The 22801-nt window shown below is 43.8% G+C and overlaps 1 protein-coding gene across 21 annotated transcripts in view; it reads right to left on the bottom strand.

Annotated features, from left to right (window-relative positions):
• Positions 1-22801, bottom strand: part of RAPGEF4 (Rap guanine nucleotide exchange factor 4) — a 312185-nt gene that overhangs the window by 132039 nt on the left and 157345 nt on the right. For 20 of the 21 annotated variants that reach the window (XR_004229213.1, XR_004229214.1, XR_004229215.1 and 17 more), the window contains one exon: positions 3047-3119. The exons of the other annotated variant lie outside the window; for it this stretch is intronic. Coding sequence is in view for 17 of the 20 variants with exons in the window: in XM_031936487.1 (XP_031792347.1) it covers positions 3047-3119 (73 nt within the window). In the remaining 3 variants the exon portion in view is untranslated. The remainder of the gene's footprint in view (positions 1-3046; positions 3120-22801) is intronic. 21 annotated transcript variants of the gene reach the window in all.

The raw sequence follows: 22801 nt of genomic DNA, 5'->3' as shown, positions 1-22801 counted from the left end.
CTATTCTCCGAAATAGAGAGTATTAATAGGCTCGCTATCACTTCCCAGCTCTGTCAGAAAGAGGAAGGATGGCCTCAGGTTGGCACTCTGAAACTCATCCCAAATCGTCCATTCATCCATCCACCCATCCATCATCCATCTGAAAGAACTAGGGTTGATTGTATGAGGTTATGGGATATAACAGAAGCTTACTTTCTAGCAGGTTCAATAAGATAAATATACAGTTGCACAAATCACCATATATGAATAACTGGAAATTAGAGTATCTGTAGAGAAATGACATTGAAAAGGTGATTTGAGGCCATGCAGGAACTTGACAGTTGGGTTAAGACATTAATAGTCTTGGAATTTCATCTTCTATGGCAGGCAATGGACGATCACTGAAAGGTTTCAAGCAGCAGAGTGATATGATCAGGAGAAAGGAGGGAAGGAGACTGTCCAACATTAAAAGACGTTTAAGACATAAACACCAGATGGCATGGTCCTTGACTGAAGTCCAGTTTGAGCAATCAGCAATAAAGACATTCAGTTGGGAACATTTGAATATGGATTGGGTGGTGGAAAATCATGCCAGTTCTTAGGTGTTGTGGGGCTCTGGTTATACATGAAAAAGTCCTTATTTTCAAAAATGCCTGGTGATGAATTTGGAGTGACATGTATATGTGATTAGGAGAATATGGCAAAAATAATATTAAAATGCACATTAATTTACTACTAAGAAATATATTGAAGTACTAAAATATTGACATCAGTTAAACGAAGTGATGAAAATAAGGGTGCTAACTGTACCATTCTCTCCACTTTCTGTATGTTTGAAATTCTTCATAATAAAAAGTAAAAAATGGCTTGGGGAAATCAGGCCTAGGCTAGACAAAGGGTAAGATAGTGAAGGTTCAGAGCCAGTTGAGTCATCTCTGCCCTAAAATCCAAAGAGATGAGGCCCGAGGCCAAATGGCTGCAGAGAGAACTGAAAGGAAGACTGTGAACACACAAAGGAAGGGGCCAGGCCCGGGCAAACCTCTGGCCTCAGAGGGTGATGGCGAGAGAAAGGAGGAGTCCAAAATGGCTGAAGTTTGCAGCCCAGCACAAGAAGGGAACAATGGAGTTGTCAGAAACCGGCCTCTCCAGAGGAGGGACTGGTTTTTTGGGAATCAGAATCTGTTCCCTTATCAACACTTTGAGCTTGAGGGGCCAGCAGGACATCCAGGTAGAAAGAGAACCTGAGGTCACCTGGAAAGTTAGGCTGCCCCTGGAAGGATCAAACAGAGGTGTTGATTTGGGAAGTGTTTGTATCAGTTGCAGGAAAGGATGCCATGGAAGACGGGAAAGTGAGTATGCAGAAGGAAAGAGAAAAGAAGCCATGGCTAAACTCTTCAGTAAGGGGAAGGGAAGAAGTACCTACGGAGGAGACCAAAATGTGAGTGGCCAGAGAGGGAGGAGGAAGCCAGGATAACACAGCGGTGCCCTGGGAGCCAAGGCGGAATGGAGTCTGGACGTGGGCAACGGGAACCATCGGGTCTGGTTATTGGTTGGTCACTGGTAACTTTAGAGTGGTTTATTCAAGAAGTATGGGGCAAAAGCCAGACTTTGAGGGGCTGAAGAGTGACTGGAGGTGAGGAAATAATAGCCAATGCCATTTGGGAGCTTTTTACATGCCTGGCACCCTTTGAAACACTTAACATATTTTGATTCACTTGATCTTCACAACAATCCTCTGAGGAAACCGAGGCACAGAGAGACTGAGTGCCTTGCCAGACATCAGCTAGGAGACAGCACTGCTGGGATTGCAACTCAGGTCCTTTAATTAGCCAGCCATCCCTGGCTCAGTCAGGAGAGAAAGAAAGCACGAACAAGAGAGGAAAGGAAGGATAAGCCTTTCCCTCCCACCCTCCTCCTCTGCAGGAAAGCAGAAAGCAAACGGGGAGCATAGGCTGCATAGAAATAGTGAACTGAGGGGAGGAGAAGGAAGATGCTCACTCAGGATCATGGTCAAGCACAGAGAAAGATCTCTTGCAGTGAGTGACGAGTCAGTGAGGGAGGGTGGGAATTCTAGGATACAGGAAGAGGAACTGAAGGGTGACTGGCTGTGGCTCTGAAGATGCAGGGCCTACCTGCTACATCACTGGGTCTGCTGGCTGAAGCACTATAGCTCCAAAGACTCCAGGAATCCTGGAATCTTGTTATATGTATACACACAAGAGCTTCATAAGGAGACTCATAGATGCAATGGTAACGAACACTAACCATGTTTCCGACACACATGAACGGATCAAAAGACTCCAGGGACATACGGGTTTCTCTGAGTCTAGTGGGGACCCACAAGAGAAGAGAACCACAGAGAAAAACTTCCTTTTTTTTGCTGAACAGCCAGAGACTGGTCTCTAATAAAAGTCCTGGATATTTTAAATTAAAAATATTTAATATGTACAACACACTGTTTTGATATACATATACATAGTGAAATGATTACTACAGTTAAGCAAATTAACCTGTCACCTTCCATAGTGACTTTGTGTGTGTGTGTGTGTGTGTGTGTGTGTGTGTGTGTGTGTGGTAAGGGCATCTAAAGTTCACAAAGGCCTGGGATTGGAAGTGGCTATGATTTAGAAGATTAAATAAATGACTCACCCCACTTCTCTTCATCAATAGAGTAAAAAAAAAAAAAAAAGCAAGAGGTGGGGCTCTCAGGTATCCAGAAGGGACTGAGACAAATACAGTTCGTGCATCCCTTCTTTAAAAGGGCACAGAAACAACACTGGATTTCACTATAAGATGAAGATTCACTATAAGATGAAAGTATTCTATGCATGCTGAAGTTCCAGCTGGCACCAGAGCATACTGCTCTCTATCAGCTAAGACCACAGAATAATACTATATTAACCATTTCTTTAAAAATATCTCCAGTGTGAGCTGGCAGGTTTGTTTATCCACAAAAGAGTCTGGAGACTTACTCTGACAAGCTGGTGTAGGACATATTTTTTGTCACATGAAAACACACACCACACGACACATTTTTAGATACAAAATGTTCACATTTTCCACTTACTGTCATTGTTAGAGCCCGTTTCCATAACACCATAAGGAGGAGCCAGAAGTCCTGCCATATACTGTCGATATTTCTGAAAGACAAGATTGTAAACTCAACACATAGATATTTACTTGCTTTGATCATTCATTTATTTACATGTTAAAAAGCAGAAATGCTGGGTGTCAGGAAGCATCTGAGCCTTGTATTTATAGAGCCATGAAACGTGTTCTCCGGGGTCTCTGGTCTGAAATAAAGATGTTGTGTTCTAAACAGGTCTTCCTGAATAAGACTGAATGTGCCTGGGGGCAGGGGTTCTATCTCCGCCAGTTCATTTATATATTTGTGGCTGCCTGAATTGTGTGGGATATTTAGCACCCCCTGCCCCCCTCCCCAGCCCCATAAACACAAGCTCAGCTTTTTGTAGAGGGAAAAGGCACTTGAGCTTTATAGATGCATATACAAATAAATGTGCTGCCTACTTAATAGGTGAATGGCACTGAATCAGCTTCTTTCAAAGCAAAAAGAAATGCATCTTGAGGAAAATGTCTTTTTTGAAAGAAGCTGACGCGCTTCCATTTACCTACTTCCTTTTACATCGTACACCTGCCTGTTTTATGTGACCTGCAAAGAACTTTTGGTATGTGTCAAATAAAATAGTTTAGCTTAATTTAGAACTATTTGGATTCCCCTGAACTGTATCTGCCTGACTTTTGGTCCAGGCTTGCTCTAAAACCTGGCACTTAGCATAAGGTATTAGCCCCAGGAGTCTGTGCTGTTTGGGAGGGATAAGGCTTGGTGAGAATAAAGCCATCTAGAGCATCCAACTAGAGAGGAGTGACATTTATAAAGAATGGAAAATGAATATTAGCCGCCCTCTCTTCTCAGGTCATAAATACAGTCTCCTCCCCTTTCAGAATGGAAGCTGGGCAATTTTATTTATTGCATGGTGTCATGTATATTTATGGTTTATAATTGCGATGACACATACATGTTAAAGAGCATCAAAAGAATCAACACTCCATAGTGTGCTTGTGGGTTGCATGAACGTCAGCAGAAAAGACTTCATCTGTAGCAATGGGCAGCTGGCAGCACGCAGTATTGGGGCAACCATCTGGCCCATTTGGTAGATTTGAATGGCGTTTGTAATGTGACATTGATGCTTTCTCAAAAGAGCCTTCTTCTAGTCAAGATGTAACTAGCTTTTTAAAAATTCTTTTTTTCTTCTCATTCTGAGGCAACTATACCAACACCTGCATGCAACCATTAAAACCAAGATTTCCTCAGCCTCTGAGCTAAGTGATCACTCAGACATACCCACAGGACCAATATATCACCCTGCACTCCTGATACTTCCTTTGATAATTTCCTAATTCTCATTCTCTTCTTTTTCATGAGAGAGCATTCATTAAGCAGCACATTTCTGGGCATCATATTATTCTGGACTGTAAATAAAACAGGCCCAGAGAGAGCAGATAAGGACTGGTTATGTTGTAAGGTTTTGTGACCCTTGATTACCATTAGTAACTCCCTAACAGGCTCCTAAAAGAAATACTTCCTGTTAAATTGAAGGGGCCATTTCACTTTGCTTAGAAGCATTGTCTTGGATGTGATGGGGGTTCTTTGTCTCAGGCACCTTAATGTCAGTCCCCATGAGCTCCCCGGAAGCACCTTCCTAATTCCTGAATGAATGAGACTTCACCTTCCTTCAAGCCCCATAGCACCTGGTCTGTTGCTGTCTTGTGGAGCACATCATCAGGGTCGCTGCTAGTGGGAACAGAAACTAGAGCAGCCCTGTGGGCAGGAGTGTGTGGGCAGGACTTGTGCATATTGAGCATCTATTGTGTACAGTGTCTCAGGATGGGCTTACAGCACAGAACAAGTCTCAGGATAGGCTTACAGCACAGAACAAGTAAACAAGGTCCTGTGTACTTGTGAAATGTCTATTTTCTTCAACACAGGGAACTATATCTTGCACATGATACAAACTTAGTACTTATCTGTTGAATCTCTAAATTTTTCTAGAAAATTTCAACAGATACAGAAATAGAATACCACATGTTCCACATTCAACTTCAATAATTATTAACTCATGACCAATACTATTTCATCTACACATATATCCACTTACCCCTTCTAGAATTATTTTGAAGCAAATCTCAGATATCCTTTTTTTTTTTTTTTGAGACAGGGTCTCACTCTGTTGCCCAGGCTGGAGTGCAGTTGAGCACTCTCGGCTCACTGCATCCTCTGCCTCCCTGGTTCAAGCAATTCTCCAGCCTCAGCCTCCAGAGTAGCTGGGACTGGACCACAGGCACATACCACCACACCTGGCTGATTTTTTTTTCTTTTTTTTTTTGATAAACAGGGTTTCATCATGTGGTCTAGGCTGGTGTCGAACTTCCGGGTTCAAAGCGATCCACCCGTCTCAGCCTCCCAAAGTGCTGGGATTACAGGCTTGAGCCACTATGCCCAGCCAGATATCATATCATTTAATTCATAATTATTTCATCAGGAATTTCTAAAAGATAAAGACTCCTTTTCCCCCCAAATAAGACCACAATACCATTATCACAGCTAAAAAAATGTAATATATCCATAATATCCAGTTGATGGTCAAACTTTCTAATTGTTTCATTCATGTCACTGCTGAATTGAATTTTTAAAAATTCATTTAATAAGACAACATGGGTTCCAGCATAACAGCTTTTGGTAGAGTGAAGATTATCAAATCAGGGTGGAAATATCTATACTTGTAAATTAAAAGTCATTCCTTAAAATTGATGGGGCACTCTTTAATAAACATTCACTAAAGTTGGGAGATTGACTCTTACGTAGTAGCCTGCAGAATGCCCTATATTAATTAGGATAAAAAGAGCTAACTAGAATAAAACCTGTATCAGAAAGGTGATTTCTAAATAATTTGCATATTGCTTGATCTTTGGGCACCATTTCATCTTCCAAGCACAAATTTAAAAAGCAGTTCATAAGAGAAAATACCATATGAAAAGATGCAGAACCTCACTCATAACAGAATGACACATAAAAACTACAGTGCAATACAATTTTTTACCTGTCAGAATTGGCAAAGTTCCAAAAAGTTTGCTAATACACTATTGATGAGAATGAAGCAAACAGCTTACCTCATATATTGCTTATGGGAGTGTAAAATGATACAACCTCAGTGGCAGGCAATTTGGAAATATCTATGTAATTCTTTTTTTTTTTTTCTTTTCTTTTCTTTCTTTCCTTTTTCTTTCTTCTCTCTTTCCTTCTCTTTTCTTTCTCTCTCCTTTCCTCTCTTTTTCCATTTTCAGTGGCCAGTGACTGTATCTATCAAATTTTAAAGTGCATATTTCTGGCAGGGCATGGTGGCTTAGGCCTGTAATCCCAGTTACTTGGGAGGCTGAGGTGGGAGAATTGCTTGAACCCAGGAGGCGGAAGTTGCAGTGAGCCGAGATCGCGCTCCAGCCTGGGCAACTGAGTGAAACTGTCCCCCCACCCAAAAAATGCATATTTCCTTTGACTGAGCTAGGAACCTCCCTCAGAGGGCAGATGTGGAGTCTCCTGAAATACCTCAATACATACGCAAACACATGTGCTTGTATGTAATAGTAAACCAAACAACAACAAAACAGGAAATTACCCAAATGTCCATTAGTAGAGGACACTGGGTTACTTTCTGAGATGATGATGGGTTATTTCTTGATAAACAGATGCTGTTGGAATGGTATGCAGCCATGACAAAGAATGAAGCAGTACTACTTATATACAGATATGGAATGATCTACTGCTTTTAAATTTAAAAAGCAAACTACAGCATGGTGTATATACCATTTTGTGGGAATAAAAGATGTTTGTGTGTGAATATACATAAAGATCTGTAAATGTGTAGACTATCTACAAGAAAGTAGTAGCAAGGATTGTCTCTGGAAAAGAGGTCTGGGTGGCTGAGGGTCAAGAAGGAGAGAGACTTAGTTTTCACTATTCATTCTTTAGAACTATTGAATTTTATTCCATGAGACTCCACAATGGTTAATGTTCTTCTCTATTTTACATGTATTATTAAACTCTCAAATAGATTTCAAAAGAAATGGAAGAAATGATTCTACCAGTAAGACATCAAGCAAACAAACAAAAACCATACAAACAATCAAAACAAAAAAAAAAATTTAAAGGAAGGAGTTAGAGAAAATAAGAACTTACATATGAGTGCTCTTGTCAACTCTCCCAGCTGACTCCAGCCTTGGAATCATTCCAACCCAGGAGCCAACATATGACTGAAGAAGCATCCAGATAATTCTAGCTCCCAGCCAGCCAAGTCACCTCCAGCCACTCAAGTCACTTTTGTCTTTCAAGTATTCCCAGATGAGGCTCCAGGTATAATGGAGCAAAGACAAGTTATTCCCCACAGCATCCTGTTCAAATTCCTGACCCATAGAAATCTGTGAGCATAATAAGGTGATGGTTGGCACTTGCTGTTAAGTTTGGCATGGTTTGTTACACAGCAATAGATAAATGAAGCAGAATTTGATACCTGAAAGTGAGGTGGTGGTACAACAAAACCTAAGATGTGTGGCATGAATTTTTTAAGGAAGCCTGATGGGGTTGGTGGAGATTTGATGACAGTTTAAAGAAGAGTGAGGGCCAGGCGCAGTGGCTCATGCCTGTAATCCCAGCACTTTGGGAGGCTGAGGCAGGTGGATCACCTGAGGTCAGGAGTCCGAGACCAGCCTGGCCAACATGGTGAAACCCCATCTCTATTAACAATACAAAAAAGAGCCAGGCGTGGTGGTGAGCGCCTATAATTCCAGCTACTTGAGAGGCTGAGGCAGGAGAATTGCTTGAACCTGGGAGGCGGAGGTAGAAGTGAGCCGAGATCGTGCTACTGCACTCCAGCCTGGGCAACAGACAGAAACTCCGTCTCAAAAAAAAAAAAAAAAAAATAGAGTGAGGGAGATATTAATGGAAGATAGAAGACACTCACCCTTGTTTTGCAGTGGTGGAAAGTTGAGCAAAACTGATGCCTGCAGTAATGTAGAAAATGAAAAGTGTCCCCAAGGAACTGATGGATCTAGCCAAAGAGGCTTCTAGGCAAAACACCCGTGGCAGCTGCTTTCTCTTGGCTGTATATTTTAAGGTGCATACACAGATGAGCTAACAAAGGAGTCATTTAGTTTGCAATCAGAATTTAGAGTAAATATAAATTAGGGTCTAGGACTTGTAGAGTTCAAAAATAAAGCTATGTCTAACCTCTCTCAATAAAAGATTTTCAAAGTTAGAAAGGGCCTCATGACAAAGATCAAATATAGGGCATTGGTAGGAAAATAAAGCCTCAGAGTAAGGAGGCCAACGGTGCAACTGTAAAACCCCGCTTTAAGACTTCAGAAAGATTTAAGGTGGTGCTTCACAGATTGTTTTAGATATGCAAAAGACTTTTTAAAGAATCTTAAGGATGTTATATCACAGTAACCACGAAAAGGTTCAAAGTAGAAAAATGCTTATGCAAAGATGCACATGGGTATGGTTTTGTCTAATGAAATGGATGATAAATTGATACATAAGAAACCCATTAAGATTTTCAACAAATTACACTATCCTGGACTGTAATAAACAGAGACAGTAACTAATAAAAAGAATCCTTTGGACCCTTCAAGTTCTATGAGCAGGAAGCAGACTGAGAAATACTCAGCTACAACACAGACTACATTTTATGAAAAGAGAACATGACTCAGAAGGTAGAACTAAAAACCCAGAAGGCAGAACCAGACTGGGTGTGGTGGCCCACACCTGTATTCCTAGCACTTTGGGAGGCAGAGGTGGGAGGAATGCTTGAGGCCAGGAGTTCGAGACCAGCCTGGGCAACATAATCAGACCTTATCTCTACAACAAATTAAAATATTAGCCAGGCCTGGTGGCGTGTACCTGTAATCCTGGCTACTGGGGAGGCTGAGGTGGGAGGATCACATGGGTCCAGGAGTTCCAGGCTACAATGAGCAGTGATCACTGCACTCCAGCTTGAGCAACAGAGCAAAATGCTGTCTCTTAAAAAAAAAAAAAAAAAAAAATAGGCTGAGCACAGTGGTTCATGTCTGTAATCCCAACATTTTGGGAGGCCAAGGCAGGCAGATCACTTGAGGTCAGGAGTTTGAGACCTGCCTGGCCAACATTGTGAAACTTCGTCTCTACTAAAAATACAGAAATTAGCCGGGTGTGGTGGTGCACGCCTATAATTCCAGCTACTCAGGAGGCTGAGGCAGGAGAATCCCTTGAACCCGGGAGGTGGAGGTTGCAGTGAGCTGAGATTGTACCACTGTACTCCAGACTAGGTGACAGAGTGAGACTCTATCTCCAAAAAAAAAAAAAACAAAAAAGGCAGAAAAGCCAGGAGCCACAGAAAACAACTCCTAGAAAGTGAACTGGACCTTAGTCAAGGACCTGCCATTTGCCCCGCTGGACTTCAGAATTGCTACAGACTGGTGACTTACGCGCCACACATTCCAACCTTCCCCCCTTGTTAAGTGAGAACGTCTGCTGCAGTTTCCCTATCTCCTATACCCATTGTTTGCTGGGTGTGGGGGACACATAACTTGTCCCTTTCATTCATAGGTCTCAGATCGAGAAGAAGTATCATCAGGGAACTGTACCTAAGAAACGGCATTCAAGGTGCCTCACCCACATCTAGATCTGATTTAGCTGACGGGATCCTGGACTTTGAGTTGATGCCATAACAGGAAAAACTCTGGGAGTCTCAAGAAAGGACAGAGTGCATTTTGGATGTGGCAGGGGTTGTGAACGGTCATGGCCAGACAGTGGACTGAGGCAGTCTACCTTTTCTAAAGATGAATGTAACACGATCTCTCATTCCACACGCTTTCTTGAAAGGTGATGCTCTCTTTCCTGCATCAGTAGGGACCATCTAGTTTCCCTCCTTTTGAACTTGGGCTGACCTATGTGATTCTGTTGTAACCAGTAGGATGCAGTGGATGTGATGCTGTGTGACTTCCCAGGCTAGGTCAGAAGAAACCTTGCAGCTTCTCCTTGGTCTCCAGGAACACTTGGTCTAGAAATTCTCTACTGGGGTGCTGCCTCTTAGAAGCCATCTGCCATGCTGTGAGAAGCTAAGCTGCATGGAGAGACCACACAGAAGTGCTCTGTTCCACAGTTCCACTGAGGCCAGCCTCTGAAGCCTCCAAATGATTCCAGCTTCCAGGTGCTCAGATCAACTCCAGCCATTCATGTCTTTCCAGCTGAGGCCAAGACAGTGTGGGGCAGGGACAAGCCATCCCTTTATGCCCTTTTCAGATTCCTCAGGGAATCCATACATGTAACAGAATGGTGGTTACTTCATGACACTACATTTGGTGTGTTTGGTTAGACAACAATAGATAAAAGGAATAGTAGAGATTAAACATAGGCAATTGGAAGATCTGGCTTCTACAATGAATAAGCAGGGCTGGAAGGTCACCTTGGAAATTAGTGAGCCACATTTAACAGGGAAGCTGTAGAGTTTATGGCCCTCAAAGTGGTGTGCAGACACTATTTGAGGATCGGGATATAAGGATTCTAGGTTTTCAAGGTGACAACTGCTAAACCAGATGGCACCATGTCAATGTGGCCTGAAATAGATGAGGGCCAATGGTACAATTTTGGGAGCCCAAGCCTGAAGCGCTCTTGGCTGAGCAAACACTGAGGCCGTGGGATCACCCACTGTGTCTGTCTGGCCAGGGGACGAACTGATGGGGCTGGCCTGCAGCCAAATCACAGAGCATGCCTGGCACCTGGCAGCAAGGGTCATCCCACAGCGGCATGAGCAGACAGTCCTCTCTCTTAGATTACCCCATGCAGAGGTGGGGTAATTCCCTTCTGCTGTAAAATCCTCCTGAGGTAGAGGGATTTGGGGAGTTGGATACTGGGCAGTCTTCTAGTAGGCTTTATTGGTGTTTAGCTGATGAATTGAAAAAAAATAAAAGAGAGATGACCATATCAGTAATGCTAGATTGTGGAGCAGTTCATATCTTTATAGAAGTTTAATAGTCACTTCAAGTTCTCTGAAAATCAAAATAAAACTTAAGGGGATTGCCAAGGCTGTGCTTAATAAGGCCTGCACATATAAGTCAGCACAGGTCAGCTTAAACCTGGGGCCAGCAGTGGTTCAGAGGTGACCCAGCAGGTCTTTATGCGGCCCCCACATGCCCTCCACACTCTGGCTGTGGAGGTGTGTGGTGGCCTGGCTGAGCTCTTGAACAATGTCCTCTCTGGGGCCCTGGTGCACTTCCCCCTGTAAACCCTTTCCCTGGATCCCAACACACTCTAACACCTTAACAACATCAATGACCTCACTCAGTCATTTTTCAAATTGCCATACGCACTTGGGAAAGAGCTATGTCTTTGGCTCAAGTCCTACAATGATAGAGAGTTAGCAGAGATAAATCAATAATCAGGAGAAGAACAGAGTAGAACACTGAATCAGTGCTTTGAGGTGGAGAAGGGAATGGTGAGCTCTAGTGTTACTCCGAAACTCTTGCACGGTGACCTTGAGAATGCATGCCTCGAGCAACACTTGGGAGGGCTCAGGCTTTTGTTACAGAGCATGCTGCTCACGTCCAGAGAAGCTTCTACAAGGCCCTTTTGAGAGGTGGGGCAGCTTGTGCAGCAGGTCACCAGTCTGGATTGAGTTCTGTCTCTGAGGCCCAGGGCACCAGTCTCACTCCTGACACTAAGGCCACCCTGCCATGGTGCTAATACATGTGGGAGGCCCCTATCAGACAGACTCATGCACACTCTCTTTCCCAACCCTCCAGGACCTCTGAGGGCAGTTAGGAAATTAGTTCTTCAAATGACAAGAAAACCTCAAGGACTTTCAAGGGTCTTAGAAGCACTTGGCTGGCTTGGCTCCTTACTGCTAATCAGTTGGGTCATTACAGACAAGTCCCTCAAGCTCTCTGGCTTCAGTCTCCCCATCAGTAAAATGAGTGCTTTGAATTAGATCCATTCTGCAGAATCTGGGGTCCCTGGAGTACCTTCAGCCCAGGGCACACCACACAAACATGGCCTTCAGCCTCAGTGGTCACTAGAGTGTCTTTATTTTTTGTTTCATAAATTAAAGTTCCAAGAATAGTTTCATTTGAAAAATAACTTTGGCTCCTAAAATATACAAGTTTACAAACCACAAGATTAAATCATCTCTAAACTTCCAGCCAGACAGATGTCACTCAAAGATCTCCATGAAGAATCAACAAAGACCAATTTAGGATTTGTCTACGAAGTGTTAGGGACTCTACCCTCTGTTAAGATGACTTCTATGGTTGAGGGTTGGCCAAGTGACAGTTTGCACCTTAACGGAAAGGTTTATCAACAAAACTGGTACTAAGGATTTAACTGTGATGCATCAGAGTGCAATGCTGGCCTTCGCAACCGAGGTGTGCAGACACCCGGTGTGGGACCCAGCAGAGCAGAAAGGGATGTGAGAAGAATAAACAGGAGCTCTTCCGGGAGCTCAAATTTTCTTCTATGTCAAGTAGTTTAAAGGATTATTTTTATACTTTTATATTATGGAGTAGAAAGCTAAATTTGCATAAATTTTAAAGATTAAAGCATGAGACTTCAAAGAAATTCTGATCTGGCTGCTGGCTACTTCTAGCTACAAAGGGTATAGACCCCAGGCATTAGGTATTGATTTCCTCTGCATTTGGGAGCTTCAGTGAAAAAGCCAAGAACCTCTGATGTTACGGAAAGTGTGTAGACATTTAAATCACACAAGACTAGGGTCTTAATTCTGATTCCACCACATGCTACCTGTGTGAACATGGGTCAGTTACATACCTCAGTCTCCTGGGTAAGGAAACTGGGATAACAGCACCATCTTTCACGACCATTGTGAGGATAAGAAATAAAATCTATAACAGTTCCCTGCACATATCAGGCACTTAGTAAATGGTTCTGGATAGTAATAATAATAATGGTAGTTGTAACAATAAACCAAGGGTTAAGTGAACCCCAGCATATTTGATGAATTTTTCCAACCAGATAGTCTCCAGCTTCGAGAAAGAACATTTTCTACATTACAGCTTCACATCACTGAGGCTGTTGATACGCACACAATGACCCACAACACACCTATTGATCGTCTGCTAAATGGAGCTGTGGGAAAACGAGAATTTAAACAATAGACTTTCTTAAATAATTTTATAATGTACCACCTATTTTTCACCCACATGGTAAAATAGTCCAAGGAGAAAGCAATGAGCTCCAAAGTGATGGAGAAAGGAAAAGCACAAGAGAGAAAGCCCAGAAATAACCTAACAAACATAAGCAAAGCCTTTCTGCCCTCTGAGCTGTTTGTTACTAAGAGAATCGTTTAAAAAAATTAACCTGCCAATTACAATTGGCTAGTTTTTAGAGCAAAGTAAGTGCCTGTGGCTCAGAATAGAAGGAAGAGGGAAGGCAATAAGAAGGGATGGGAAGGGAGAGAAGTCCTCAGGCCAGTGAGGCCAGATGCCTGTCCCCAGATTGAGTTGCAAATATATTAGAATACTGACTAATACAGTATTAGTATACAGACTATATTAATATTTTCTAAAATGAAACAAAAGATGACAGTCTTAGAAAGGTTGAAACCTGGTCCATCTCACAGCCAATTAATTGTCTCCATCAAGGCCACTGAGGAATTCTGGCTGGAAGGCTGGCAGAGCAACCACCAGACTGGGGAAAGGGTGGTGGGGGTAAACCCAGCTCTGCTGCACACGCCTTGAGCCCTGGCCTGGGGCTGCTCCTGCCTGGGGCAGGGGACCCCTTTTTATAATGTGCACAAAGTCTCCATATGGCCTAGAGGTAGCCCAGGAGCTGGCATACAAAAGTTGGGTGGCATCTCCTGAAGGAGGAGACATGTCACTTTCTGAGACTCAGTTTACAAAGCAAGACGCAGAGAAGAAAGGAAGGCTGGCAGCTTGAACCAAGCTGAGCCATCTGACAAGAGAAGACAGGGTCCTGGCAGGCAGGACTCCCTACCGTGGAGGTCAGGGCCTTCCTGGCACTCCGTGAGGCCTTTTCTGGGTGTTCTCCAAGCTGCTGCCCACTACCAAGGAGGAGCCTCCATCAGGGAGGCCAGAGTGGCACACGACTACTGGCACCTAGCAGCTACCACATTCCCAACCGGATGCTGCCTGAGCTTTGGGCACACCCCTTCCCACAACTGTCCCCTTGCTTTCCCCCTCCTCCTGGGCAATCATCAGGCTATAGCGAAAGCATCAGAAGCTCCCTGGGGATATGTCTGAAACCCCTTGGCTGGGATAATCAGCACCAGAAAAGCATTAAAAACAGGAAGCCACAGGGATAATTGACAGGCGTTGCTGCAAACACCTGGGGTGGGGTGTGCTCAGAATAGGGACAGAATAAGGAGAGGCAGTGTCCAGGATTGGGAAAGAATAACACAGGACTGTTCTGGGGATGTGGGGATGTGTCTCATCATAAGGTCCCATTCATTATGTTCCACTAGGTTCTCCCAACATACTAAAGCTGAGATCATAAAATGTCATGACAAAGAACAGGTCATCTGTACTTTCTCTGAAAGCCTCATGATTAGACAGTAAAATAGCTGAGAAGAGTGACATAATGTTTAGACCCTTGTTTTCTCTTTCTTGCCCAGAGTTCTTTCACAACCTCTAGATGACATGAAAATGGACATCACACTTGGCTCCAAAATCCCAGACGACCACAGAATTCTTAAACCCATGAATGGTGGATAAGAAGGCAAAAAGCAAAGCAGTTACAAATGGAAGCCTGCAAGCAGAAGCTTTCTGTTTACCTGTTTAAAGCCACATGCACTGCCTTTCCCACAAGAGATCACCGGCTGGACTGAGTTGACCTCTTAAGGCAAGTTACTCTGTTTCCTTGTTGCTGGATTTCTAGAGCATCCGCATAATGAGGCACAAAGAACTTCGAAGCCCTTTCAGTGATACCTAATTACATCTTTGGCCCTATTATAGACATTTCTAAGTGGAAGCAAAATTCTGCTTGTCAATTTATGACCATTTTTAATTCATGGCCCACCTGCTGAGAGCAGTGGTCTGGAGTGCAAGAATCACAAGTTTAGCTCTAATAGAAGATGCTTTCCAAACCTGAATCACTTAAGAGCCCCTGACTAAAGCCCAACTGGGATGACACTACAAGCAAGCAGATAAAGTTGTGGACAAAGCCCCCTGTTAGAGATGCTCTCTCCTTGTGGCCTGTGACGGTTTAAGATTCTGACCCCTATGTGTAGGGAGCCTCAAGTACTCTCAAGTAAAAGCAGAATTATCACCTGTGAAGAATAATAGTTTAGCCAAGTCTCAGTCACAGAGGGCAGTCAGATTAATCCTGCAGCAACAGCAGAATAAATCCACACTCATTTAGTCAGTCAACAAATATTGACTGCATGCCTGCTGGGGGGTGACAGAGGAGGCATGGTGGACCCCTCCCAGGCCTTGCAGGCTTGTGAGGACAGCTACCCACACACGACAGTACAAATACCTGGATTCACACAATGACGCTAAGTGCTGGAAAGGAAAAAATGTATAGGGTGCATTGAAAATGTGGTCAGGTGGGGAGGGGAGGGCAAGTTCAGATTTGGGAGTCAGGGAAATGATACTGAATCCGAGGCTGAGGAGGCTTGGGGGATAGGGGCAGCGAGGAAGGAGAAAGGGAGCAGGTCGAGTGTTAAGGGACAAAGAAGGCCAGTAGGGTGGAGAATAAGGGCAAGGGGAATTGGGGAAGACAGGAGAGTAGTGAGGCCTCAGCACACAGAGGCCAGGACAGGGAAGGCCTTGCAGGCCTTGATGGTAAGAATTTTAACCATCGTCCTCATGTTACAGGAAGCATTCTAAGTAGAGAAGTGACAAGAACTGATGGGTGTTTTTAAAGATCACCCTGCCTGCTGCTTGGAGGATGGTTTTGATGGGAAAACAAGAAAGGTATTAGGTGCTGAAGAGGAGGGCAGGCTTAGATGTGGCACCTCAAGGGGGCTGGAAATGGGGAAAACAGGGAGGAAAGAGGGAGGGAAGTGGTGTATCAGGCAGAGAAAATTAAAGACCCTTCATTCCTAAAAGCAGAATCTGAAACGGATCTGCAACTATTTATTGCTAACAATATTAAAGCCCCTGATTTCTCGTTGAAGCACACTGAACCCATCTGTGCCTTTCATATGACTAAAAGGTTGAAAGATTTCAGGGGCTCACTGGCATGAGTGTAATTTTAGTTAGTGCACACTAACTAAGTATATTTGAGTAATTAATCAACCATAAGCTTCTCTTACGGAAGCTCAAGTTGAGAGCAAGACACACACAGTAGGTCAATGCTACTTAATTGAAAGTCATAAAACAATTTGCTCTAGCAATGTTATTGCATAGTAAATCCTTACCTCTCATCACACTAAGGCTGAATCTACTACAGTCCAGCGAACATATAAATGGGACTAAGAACAGTGAAAAACGTAGCCGTTGCCTCCTTGTTCACAGAGAAACAGTTGACTGACAACATTTTATTCAACCATATTATTCTTCAAAGGGTGAAGAATATTAGGTATAATTATTCTGAATTAAAACTCACATGAAGCCCAGCTCTTATAAAATTAACAATAATGTCAGTAACAGAAATCATGGAAACATGGAAATTAGAAAAAATTGCCTACATATTAGTCAGACAGAATTAGGATGCACTGATCATTTAAAAACCTAAAATAAAGGATCATTTCACAGCAAATAATAGCCCATGACTGTCGACCCTTTTGAGCAAACTGCCATAATCCTGTTTTTGCTTTCTCGCTCTGCAGTGCACTGCTCCAAGTGTGGTAGGCTGGGTAGAGGGGACTGAGTGGAGATTTAGGGGCCAGGAAGACTACCGGCTCAGAGAGACACCTGGGCTTCCCACGGCAGAGGCATCCCTTCTGGCTTTGTTCCTCAACATGTGAAGTCACTGGGGCAGAGGCACTATGCATTTCTCAGTTTATTTTCTGACCAATTTTCTCAGGAAGCATTCATATATAACTCACCTGTCTTCAGTCTGATCCTACCCAGTAACCCCCAGGGGCATACACTATCCATAGGGTCTCTTCGCTTTGCCATATCCATGCACATTGGTCACTAAAATGTAAACTACAGAAGAAAAGTGACTTTTCTGTCTGTTTTCTACACTTAACTGGCCCACAGCATGCTACTTCTTAGCTTCAGGCATTCATCTTCAGAGATTTTCTTTTTTCTTCTTTCTTTTTTTTGAGATGGAGTTTCACTCTTGTCACCCAAGCTGGAATGCAGTGGCACAATCTCAGCTCACTGCAACCTCCACCTCCCAGGTTCAAGCAATTCTCCTGCCTCAGCCTCCTGAGTAGCTGGGACTACAGGTGCCTGCTACTACCACGCCCAGCTTTTTTTTTTTTTTTTTTTTGTTTTTTTTTTTTTTTTGAGACAGAGTCTTGCTCTGCGCCCCAGGGGCTGGAGTGCAGTGGCGCAATGTCCACTCACTGCAAGCTCTGCCCGCCGGGTTCACGCCATTCTCCTGCCTCAGCCTCCCGAGTAGCTGGGACTACAGGTGCCTGCCACCACGACCAGCTAATTTTTCTATTTTTAATAGAGACGGGGTTTCACCATGTTGGTCAGGCTGATCTCGATCTCCTGACCTCAGGTGATCCACCCACCTCGGTCTCCAAAGTGCTGGGATTACAGGCTTGAGCCGCTGCACCCGGCCGAGACTTTCTACTTCAATTCCTTCTAAACTCCACTAGCTTTTCTGCCCACACGTTTGCAATGACTTTCTTCATTCCCCTCCATTATCATTTTTTCTATTATTGCTACTCCAAGTTCCCATGAACAATCTGAAAACATCCTTGTCAATCTAAGCCAATATATACTTACTGCATATATGTAGCAGGAATCACCGTAATACAGCTCTGTGTGGTTTTGGAAGCCTCTGTTTATGGTGGAATTTTGCACCCCTTGAGTCATTTGAGTGGATCCTGGTTTCTGACATCTCTCCACTCTAGATATTCTCAACTCTGTTTTCTCTGCAGGGTATGTTCTTACGGGTCTCACCCAGGCCCATACTTTCTCGTATCATCAAATAACAGAGTAGGCCCTACTTCTCCCAGCATGAAGGCTAGGAAGTGTCAATAATGAAAGTGGTGCTTTAGCTATTCTGCAAAATTGTGTGGAACAGAATATTAGGCTGCCACATGTTTGAGGGGGTGAGGCATGAGAGAGGGCAGGGCCGAGAGAGTTGGGAAAATATAAGCTTAAAGATCCAGGCATCGAGACCAGCCTGGGCAACATGGTGCACGCCCATCTCTACAAAAAATACAAAAGTTAAGTGACTGTGGTGGTGCATGCCTGTAGTCCCAGCTACTCGGGAGGCTGAGGTGGGAGGATCACTTGAGCCCAAGAGGTTGAGGCTGCAGTGAGCTGAGGTCATGCTGCTGCACTCCAGCCTGGGCAAGAGAGGGAGACCCTGTCTCAAAGAAATAAATAAAAAATAAAATGAAGATCCAGGCAGACATGGGCTCCAATCCCAGCTATACAAATCTCCACTGGTGTTAACAAGACTTGTGAGCCCATACATAAACTGGCCTCTGCCTTCCCTCCAGCCTCAGCCCTGACTCACCTCCCCTATTCATTCCTTTCCGGCCACTCTGCCCTCTTTCAGATCCTTCAACACACGAAGCTTTCCTCCTGAAGCCTCCTGCTGCCTAGAATGTACTTCTGCCACTTGCCCTTGCCATTTTCTCCCCACCTGAGCTTACATATAACCTCCTCAGTGTGGTCTTCCCCAACCCCCAGTCCACATGAGTCCCCCAGTTATTCTCTCCCTCATCATCACGTCTCCGTCATTGGCATGCCCAGGTAACATGTCATTATGCTCTGCATCTGAGTGTGGAGTGACTCAGTGCTTTTCTCCTCTGTTAACCACAGACTAATGAAGGGCAGGACGGCATCTATTTTCTCTCAGTGCATACCCAGACCCTAGAACACTTGCCTGGGACATAGGAAGAAGCTCTCAGGGAATAGTTGTTGAGTGAAAGAATCACTGATTGAATTTTTCAACCACTCGGAGGTTCTGATTCCTCAGTAATAAAGCAGAAATATTACCATGGCACCCCTCATGGTTGATGGAAGGACTGAATGAGATAACTCAAGTAAAGCTCCTCACAACCCAGGGACGCAATAAATATTAGTTCTCATTTCCTCTACTTCATCACTGCTTCTCAGATTGATTCTGCCAAAGGGCACATTTTCATTCAAAAAACTAATGCTTGAAAGAAAAATCAGCCTAATGCATGAAGACCTACAAACATAATGTTAGTGATTTGGAGATAGGATGAAAGAAGCCATTTTAAATCATAGGATGTACATGGTCAAATCTCTCTGTGATGTTCTTTATGAATAAGCTTCCTGCTTTAAGAGAAGGGACAGGAGAAGCATGACGATCACTTGATGCCAATAAAAACAAAACCTAAATTTAATTCATCAGAATCTAGGGATACTAATCAATTTTGTATTTTAAAAGGAAGTACAGAGGAATAGAGTGCCTAGTCTGTGCTCTCGGAATTAATGCCAAAAATACTCATTGGTGAAAATTTAGTTTTAAGAAACCCAAGTGTGGCCCATTTATGATTTCAGTTTTATTCTCAAAAATGAGATAGCACTGTAAATACTTAATTCCAAGGTAAACAGATATAAAGCATGTCACTCAGAAAATTCCTTTGATCTCTCTGATGACTTTATCTAATTGGTGTCATTATGTTGTAACTCCATGTTCAATTGTATTTCTGTAAACTTGGCAAAAGCTCCCATGTAATATATTTGAAAAAAAAATAATGTATGTGTTTTCTCTGTCAACACTGTGGGAAGAAAAAAAGAACCTTAATTACATTTTAAATGAAAACTTCAATCATTGACAGTTTAAAAATAATAGAACAGAAATCATAAAACATTATGGATGGTGTTTAAGTATTATTATTAGTGATAAAAGGAACCAGCTTTGCTGATTTTGACAACAGTCTTATGGTTATATAAGAAAATGCCCTTGCTCTAAGGAAACATGCCCTCAAGTATTTAGGGGCAAAAGAGTACAATGTCTCAAATCATTCAGAAAAATATAGGCGAGAAAGGGAGGTTGGTGCTAATGGGGCAAAATGTAAACAATTGGCAGAATTTGGGAAAAATTCTAGGTAAGTCCTTTGTGTTATTCCTGCAACTGTGCTAGATATATTTAAAATTATATCAAAACGAAAAATTGGCCAGGCACAGTGGCTCATGCCTGTAATCTCAACACTTCAGGAGGCTGAGGTGGGGGGATTGCTTGAGGCCAGGAGTTTGAGACCCACCTGGACAACATGGCAAGACCCATCTCTACAAAAAATTAAAAAATGAGCCAGGTATGGTAGCACATGCCTGTAGTCCTGGCTACTCGGGCAGCTGAGGTGGGAACATCCCTTGAACCCAGGAGGTGGAAGTTAGGGTAAGCTATGATCACGCCACTGCACTCCACACTGGGTGACAGAGCAAGAGCTTGTCTCTAAACAACAGTAACAGCAACGGAAACCTAAAAATTATCCAAAAATGGAAAGGAGTCAGAGTTGCAGCTTTAAATGATTGCTCTTACTGCATTTATTCTGTCCACCTGTCTTCCTCAACTCAATTCCAGGCTCTGCTGTCCCCCATTCTGCCTCTGCCTCTCGAGTGAGACCTTTTCAGAGTAGAGAACTCCGCCCCCACCATCAGGAAAGGTGTAGAGCTGCCCCTGGGTGCCCATGTGTCCAGTTATCCGGCATGAGGGGAGGAGTCCAAGGGTAGAAGGAAGGGCTGTACCTCAGGGCAACAAAGTCACAGCGTTCCCTAATCCACCTCATGTGCTTGGCTTTTTTCCTTGATGAGCATGTCCGTGTTCCCTTGCTGGGATGGAGTTCGGCCCTACATGCGGTCCACGGCCTGCCTTCTCCTTGCCATGTCTACATACAGGATGTCTCTTCTCCTGCATACCTCTAGTTCTAGCCTGAAATACCACCCACCCATCACAGCTGACCCAGAGCCTTGATGCTATCAGCTGTCTGATTTTTTGTTCTTTCACTGTCGCTAAATCTCTTCTGCAGAAAAACAGACCCTCCCGGCCTCAATGCCATCATGAGTCAAGTCTGAATTTGCTGGCCTCCTTTGGCACTGTTATTTTGATCATTGGCCACTGCCCTCAGGGGTCAGCCGTACAGCTTCTATAACTAGGTTTTCTGGGAAGCATATTCTGGCTTCCTTGTATTCTCCACACCGGACTTCCCTGAGGCCTAAGGACACCATATATCAAACCTCTAATGTTAACACAAGTCAAGAGTCTCACTTTCCTATGCAGATTAATCTATGATCACACACTAAAACAGATTTCTGCTGCAAACACTTTCCTGTGTGGATTAATCTTTGTTCATGCACTAAAACAGATTTCTGCTGCAATCTAGAAACCCAACTTCAAACGCCAATTTCCCCATCAGAAAATAGCTACATTGGGCTTTCCTATAAATTATTTATATAGTACTAGAAGAAGAAAAACGACCTTTCTACCAACCTACCTTTTTACCAGCCAATGCAAAATCTAAACAATATGATACAGGTGTGCCATGCTTATGAAAACCCAAAGTATAAAACATGAATGTGTGTTTTTCAGCATTTGTAACATACAGATATTCTTGATTTTATTGCAGATTTAAATAAAATGCTTGGTGTTTTAAAAATGATACTGCATTTTGCCCACGTCGATATATACACAGCTTTTAAGCAGCGTATATTGAATACAGTGAGGTATATTTAAATTGGGGGAAAAAACAAAGATAATCTGCAGGAAAGAAAACCTGAGGGAGTGGGGGAGTGCCTCACTAAACCTTCCTTAGAAGTCCTGCAGGGAGAGACATCATTGCCAGCCACTTTCTCACCTAAACACATGGCACACAGCTAATCTGGACAAAAAAGGACTCTCCTCCCTTCCACGACAGTGTCAGAAGCTGAATGTGACACCTTTCAGGACAGATGTGTGGTGGCCCATAGGGAGGGCAATCAGGTGAGGGACTCTGAACCTGGACCCAGGAGCCAGGGGAATCTCTCCTAACCTCCCTACCCACCTGTCTCTCCAGGGCATTCTTGTTTGTCCTCTATACCCTCCTACAGGTGCAAGTGAGCAGGTCCGGCCAGCCCACATCCCAAGGAGCTGGACGCCTGCCCAATGCCTCTTCACCTCATCCATGGGTGTCAGGGATTTGCATCTGAGGGAGGATGCTGCCCAGAGGAGCTTGTCCCAGTGGGTCCACAGAGTGAAGTGGGTCAGAGGAAAAATATTAGGGAAAAATGGTGGGGGACAAAAAAGCAAGCACCTGAGCTACTCAGAGTAAACAGAAGACAGTCTGGCAATGCTGAGTGGGAGGTGGGGTGCCCTGCGAGCAGGCGGGATTCTTTCACAGGGTACAGGATTCAGCAGCCACCTTCTCGACTCTTCTGTCCCCACTCCAGTCTCTCCTTCCTCCAGCCTGCAGCTCATATCGTGTGGATGTCTACCATGATCTCCACCTTCCTTTCAGATCTTTAGCTTCTGCTTTGAGGATCTTCCATCTGGATGTTTGACTTCTAAATCCCCCAGCCTCCGTACAGAAATCCACCTGGTTCCACATCCCTCTTTTTAACTTGGATCCACTTTGGTTACTGGCTCTCCTGCTGTTGCCACCCCGGAGTCCCTACACAGCTGTGCTCAGCCTGCAGCCTGCAGCCTGCAGCCTGC

Source organism: Piliocolobus tephrosceles, chromosome 11 (genome assembly GCF_002776525.5).
Source record: "Piliocolobus tephrosceles isolate RC106 chromosome 11, ASM277652v3, whole genome shotgun sequence".
NCBI classification, from domain to species: domain Eukaryota; kingdom Metazoa; phylum Chordata; class Mammalia; order Primates; family Cercopithecidae; genus Piliocolobus; species Piliocolobus tephrosceles.
This window is presented reverse-complemented; position numbering and strand designations above follow the sequence as displayed.